At 50.4% G+C, this 6,440-nt stretch overlaps 1 protein-coding gene across 1 annotated transcript; it reads left to right on the top strand.

Annotated features, from left to right (window-relative positions):
- LOC134038782 (retinoic acid receptor RXR-alpha-B-like) lies at nt 1-6,211 on the top strand (the record flags this gene model as incomplete). The annotated part of the gene is made up of 5 exons (XM_062484352.1): nt 1-194; nt 1,341-1,439; nt 4,963-5,054; nt 5,859-5,964; nt 6,061-6,211. Coding segments are annotated over 5 exons (642 nt in total), but the record flags the coding sequence as incomplete, so codon positions are not given.
- Between the last annotated feature and the right edge of the window lie 229 nt (nt 6,212-6,440).

Genomic DNA, 6,440 nt, shown 5'->3' with positions numbered 1-6,440 from the left:
TGTGGAGGTGAACCAGCCTGTCCTGTGTGTGTCCTGCAGCCTAACGACCCGGTGACCAACATCTGCCAGGCGGCAGACAAGCAGCTGTTCACCCTGGTGGAGTGGGCCAAGAGGATCCCTCACTTCTCCCAGCTGGCCCTGGACGACCAGGTCATCCTGCTGCGGGCAGGTCAGTCTGGAGGCTACACACACTCAGCACAGGGCTGGAGGCAGGTCAGCACAGGGCTAGGGGTTGAGCCCGAGACCTGTCGACCGCATCGACAGCTCTCCCTCTGAGCTGTGCCCGCACTGTGCCAGTCGCTCTTGCCCGTCGGCCTCCCGGGTCTGAGCTGCGCTCTGCCAGCCCCTGCCCGTGGACAGGCAGGGTAGCGCGAAGGCCTCCCTGTCTGCAGCGAGAGCGAGTCGCTTGTCTCTTCCTCTGTGCTGATGGTTCTGCCGTGCCGTCGTGGTTTCTGCTGAGGCCTTTGGTCTTTTCTTCGAGTGTCGCTCTCCAGTCGCCTGCCTGTCGCCCCAAATTACAGCTTTTCATTCTAGACAGCCCATAAGGAGCCCCCCCCCCCCTCTCCCCCTCCCCCATCTCATATCCTCTCTCCCCTCCGTAGCAATAGTAATTGAGAGCCTCTTATAAAGACCTCTTCTAGAGCTCTCCTCTCTCTCTCTCTCTCTCTTTCTTTCCTCTCTATCTTTCCTCCTCTCTCTCTCCTCTCTCTTCTTCCTTCTCTCTCTCTCTTTCCTCTTCTCTCTCTCTCTCTCTCTCTCTCTCTCTCCATCTCTCTCCTCTCTCTCTCCCTCCCCTCCTCTCTCAGTCCTCTCTTCTCGGCTCTCAGGTTTTCTATAAATAGCCTCTTTAGTTCTGCTGTCTCACAGATGAAAGCCTCCCATCCCATCTCATTCTCATTTCAACTCTAGAGAGAGAGAGAGAGAGAGAGAGAGAGAGAGTGGAGGGTGGGGGAGGGGGTGTTGCTAGGCAGAACAGTTAAAGGGACCCTGTCAGTCAGCAGCCAGTCCTGGTGTGTGCTGCTCTCTCCGTGTCATTCCCTCGCTTCACACATCAACACGCCGCCGTCATGGCGATGGCAGATGCCGGTCGCCCTGTTAAACGCTTGTCGCTCCGGAGAGCGCGTTTGAAGCGTCTCGCTTAATAACCTGTGGCCCAGCGTGAAGAAGCCGCCTCAAACGCAGGCCTAATTGATTCATCAGAATTCCCCTTTTGTTGTCAGTTGGATTTAGCTCTCGTGTTGAATACCACTTTGTTGTGTTTTTCTTTTTTGGGGGTGCTTTCTCTTACCTCTCTCCCTCCCTCTCTCCTCCCCCCTCCCTCTCCCCCCCTCTCCCTCCCTCTCTCTCTGCCTCTCCTCTCCTGGGATCCTGCTAGCGACAGGGTTGCATGTGCACCGCAACAGCGCCCACACCGCAGGGGTGGGAGCTATCTTCGACAGGTACAGCTTCACACACCCCTCACACACCCCTCACACACACCTCACACACCCCTCACACACCCCTCACACACCTCACACACCCCTCACACACCTCACACACACCTCACACACCTCACACACCCCTCACACACCCCTCACACACACCTCACACACACCTCACACACACCTCACACACCCCTCACACACACCTCACACACAACTCACACACAACTCACACACACCTCACACACACCTCACACACCTCACACACCTCACACACACCTCACACACCTCACACACCTCACACACCCCTCACACACACCTCACACACACCTCACACACCTCACACACACCTCACACACCCCTCACACACCCCTCACACACACCTCACACACCTCACACACCCCTCACACACACCTCACACACACCTCACACACAACTCACACACAACTCACACACACCTCACACACACCTCACACACACCTCACACACACCTCACACACAACTCACACACACCTCACACACACCTCACACACACCTCACACACACCTCACACACACCTCAGCTAGACTCATACACCTCAATTATTGTTTGTAAATCTTTTAGTTTACACCAAAAACAACTAATACTAGAGAGGGTACAATTTCTGGGGAAATTGTAGGGTGTGCTTGCTTGCGTCGGTTGCACAGGGGTCCGTTTTTGAATGACATTTTTACAACTGATATTTCTGTATACTTTATATAAAAATGCATACTTATTATTTATAAAGATTACATAGATTTAAAAGCATTTTTTTTTGCTGCTCATTTACAACTGAAAATACGAGTGAAGTGTAGAATGAAATAGATGTCTTCTCATTTCCCCTGCAAGAGGCAGCCTCATCGTTGAATCAAAACGAATACATTTGGCAGACCGGTGTAAAAATTGACCTAATCTCTTTGACTTAAACGTCCTTTTAAGTTTTTCCCTTCTCGTGATATTTTAAGGAATTTAGCCTACTCATATTGCATTCATTCATGAATAAAGAACCCCCTTTGAAGATTATTCTACGACGTTACCGGGCAGTAGAAGATGGAATCGCGATTCAAACAGTACCATCTGCTAACTGAAAATATGCCCCCCCAAAACGTAAATAAGCTTGACATTTATTTAGTGGAAAATCGCTTTCATAAAAAGCTCACTGGTAGCGATCATTGTCAGTAACAACGCCAAGTGCGATATAGCCCTGTGTGGAGAAGCTGCCCCGGTAAATTGTACTACGGTACAGTACTAGACTACTGCTGTGTTCGTCTTGGTAGCGATTGCGTTGGTTGAATTTGATTTAACGTTCCGTTGTACGGTTTAGGCTGAAATTAATTATTTTCATGAACAGATTGACAAAGTTTAGGCTGTGGCAATGAAGTTAAGGTTAGTAGTTAGATAGATTTTTGATTTAAGTAAGGGGAGTGCCGAACATGTTCTGTCGCCGTTTGACTTCCTACAGCTGTAGATGTTTTGGTAGTGTCTCGCGTAGGCTACAGCGTTTCAGTGAGCAACACTGGTTTGAAACCACAGGTAATGATAATTTCACCCACAAATCGTTTACTTGTAATGTAATGTCATAATAAATCCTACAACAAAAATGTATTTGTGAGGAATGTTTATTTTAACGATTGAAAACAGAAGCATCATAGACCACTGTAGTATGTGTTGCCCGGGCAACAGAGGCTAATGTCATGATGCTAATACTTCAGTGACATAGTAGACTACTGTTTCCGAAAGTAGATGTACTTCCTTAATAAAATCAGCTTATATTGTACATTACACGTCACAATTGTGTGTCATATCAGAAAGTAAAATTAGTAAATAGTTATCACCCTGGCCTCTTTGCTTGTGGCGTTTCTGAAGCTGCCTTGCAGTAAAGCAGTTAGCTTAGCTATCTCCCAGAAGTTAACGAGCTGCTAAACTAATGTTCTGCTAGAGGTAGTCACGCGAGTTTTCGTGACGTTAGTGACGTAAGTAGCGTCATTGACTGTGGCTAGCAAGTTAGCCACCGTTAGCTTCACTTTTCGCCACAAAAACTTAATTTCCACTTAAACCATGCAACGGAACGTAAATCCCAATAGAAGCAACTCAATCGCTACCAAGACGAAACTTTTGACACCTAGGTTGTCTATGTAGGCCAAATATTGACTGAGTTTTAGGGGGGCAAAAAGAATAATAAAAATAATAATATATATGTGAGAGAACAAAGGTTGTGCCCTTGCCGAAGGCAAAGCACACCCAATTATAGTAAAGTGTGTCTTATTTAGTTGTCTTATATGACTGTATATTAATGTAGAATACTCTCTAAGAGAAGTCTTACATCAGAGGCAGAGGGACAGTTGGAGTTAGAGAAGGCTGAGAGGGTTCTTACGTATCATGTTCATTAACGTGAACATGGTGGAGATGCTCTGTAGCAGAAGGGACTAAGGTCACGTGACCTGAGAGGAGCGCAGGCTGTCAGAATTAGTCATCCCTTCATGCTGTATGGTGATGAAACCACAGACCTCACAGAGCAATCTCTGATCAGATCCTTGATATTCTAGACAGGTGCTGACCTCTCAACCGGAGGAGGAGACACTGGCTTCTCTCTCTTTCTATCTCCCTCTGTGTCTGACTCTCTCTTTTCCTGTCATTCCCTCCCCCTCCATCTCTCTCTCCCTCCCCCTGCCCCAACCCCCCTCCCTCTCTCTGTCTCTCCCTCTCCCTCCCCCTCCATCTCTCTCTCCCTCCCCCTCCCCCAACCCCCCTCTCTCTCTCTGTCTCTCCCTCCCCCTCCATCTCTCCCCCTGCCCCAACCCCCCCCTCTCTCTCTCTCTCTCTCTCTCTCTCTCTCACTCTCTCTCTCTCTCTCTCTCTCTCTCTCTCTCTCTCTCTCTCTCTCTCTCTCTCTCTCTCTCTCTCTCTCTCTCTCTCTCTCTCTCTCTCTCTCTCTCTCCCTCCCTCTCCCTCCCCCTCCATCTCTCTCTCTCTCTCTCTCTCTTTCCCTCTCCCTCCCCCTCCATCTCTCTCTCCCTCCCCTCCCCTCACCCCCCTCTCTCTCTCTGAGACCCTGTGTTATGAGTAGGTTCATTAGCGTAGCGCTAGTTTCCTTCCAAAACAAGGGTTCCTTCCCAACTCTAACCGGGGGACACATTAAGATGCGACACATTGATAACACATCTCTAACTGCTCCTCTGCTCCACCCTGCTGATGGAGACGATGGTTTACTTAAACACTTCAGTGTCTTCCACCCTCTCTGTTCCTGAGGGCAGATTGAATCAGGATGAACTAAAAGCCCAAATTGTCTTTCCTCTCAGAGTGGAAAAAATGAATGAGAGAAGGGGGAGGGGGGGGGGGTGGAGTCAAAGAGGGGTGAGGAGTTTGAAAGGTCACACACCAGAAACTGCCAGTGATGTTAGTGTTGCGTCAACCCCGAGGGATTCTGGGAATTCTGAAAGGGCTCCTGGTTTGTACTTGTCCGCAGTGTGTAGATGGGTGGGTTCTGTGGTGTGTAACTTCTCTGTGTGTGTGTGTGGTCCAGGGTGTTGACGGAGCTGGTGTCGAAGATGAGAGACATGCAGATGGACAAGACGGAGCTGGGCTGTCTGAGGGCCATCGTCCTCTTCAACCCAGGTACCTCCCTCTCCCTCCCGCTCTCACTCTCACTGCCTCCAAACAGCCTCCAAACCAGCCTCTAAACTGCATCCTCGTGGCCTCTAACCAGCCTCTCAACCTTGCAGTCCTTGACTAGCAGTGCTGTTTCCACGGTGCTACTCAGCCCTGCATAATAATATCATTGACCTTCTATCCCCTCTGATCCCATGCTACTGTAGTGGTGCCATCCACACATACACACACACACACCATCCACACACACCATCCACACACACACACACCGACCATCCCCACACACACACACACAGAGACACACACACTATCCACACACACAGACACACACACTATCCACACACACAGATACACACACTATCCACACACACAGAGACATTACTTGGAAAGTGAGAATTGTGGTGTAGAGTGAGAAGTGTAAAGATCTCTTCTGATTCCATCTGTGTGTGTGGATGGTGTGTTTGTGTGTGTGTGTGGATGGTGTATGTGTATGTGGATGGTGTGTGTGTGGATGGTGTGTGTGTGTGTGTGGATGGTGTGTGTTGTGTGTGTGTGTGGATGGTGTGTGTTGTGTGTGTGTGTGGATGGTGTGTGTGTGTGTGTGGATGGTGTGTGTGTGGATGGTGTGTGTGTGTGTGTGTATGTGTATGTGTGTGTGTGTGTGTGTGTGTGTGTGTGTGTGTGTGTGTGTGTGTGTGTGTGTGTGTGTGTGTGGATGGTGTGTGTGTCTGTGGATGGTGCGTGTGTGTATGTGTATGTGTGTGTGTGTGTGTGTGTGTGTGTGGATGGTGTGTGTGTCTGTGTCCTCAGACTCTAAAGGCCTGTCTAACCCAGGGGAGGTGGAGACTCTGAGAGAGAAGGTTTACGCGTCCCTGGAGGCCTACTGCAAACACAAGTACCCAGACCAGCCTGGCAGGTACAGTTACCCCCCCCCCCCTGACGCCCCTGACCCCTCCCCCAACGAGTTCAGTCGTCACCGAGTTCTCTCTCTGTGTCCCCGCTGCGTTGCCAGGTTCGCCAAGCTGTTGCTGCGGTTACCGGCGCTGCGTTCCATTGGGCTGAAGTGTCTGGAACACCTGTTCTTCTTTAAGCTCATCGGGGACACGCCCATCGACACCTTCCTGATGGAGATGCTGGAGGCTCCGCACCAGATGACCTCATGATGAGAGGGAGTCCACCCGGCCCCCCCCCCCCCCCCCTGGGACATGACGGGGGGGGGGGGGGGCGAGAGCCCCCCCGGACTGATGGTGGAGGACTTCATCAGACCAGGAGACGCCAGGGGGGGGGGGGGGGGAGGAGAGAGGAGGGGGCGAGGTTCCGAACGCCGTCGACTCGACTTTCATGTGTTTGAAAAACAAGAAATGAGAACCGAATTCGACCTGGGACTGTTTT

Source organism: Osmerus eperlanus, chromosome 18 (assembly GCF_963692335.1).
Source record: "Osmerus eperlanus chromosome 18, fOsmEpe2.1, whole genome shotgun sequence".
Classification (NCBI taxonomy): Eukaryota; Metazoa; Chordata; class Actinopteri; order Osmeriformes; family Osmeridae; genus Osmerus; species Osmerus eperlanus.
The sequence above is the reverse complement of the archived record's forward strand: the minus strand, read 5'-3'. Positions and strand labels throughout refer to the sequence as shown.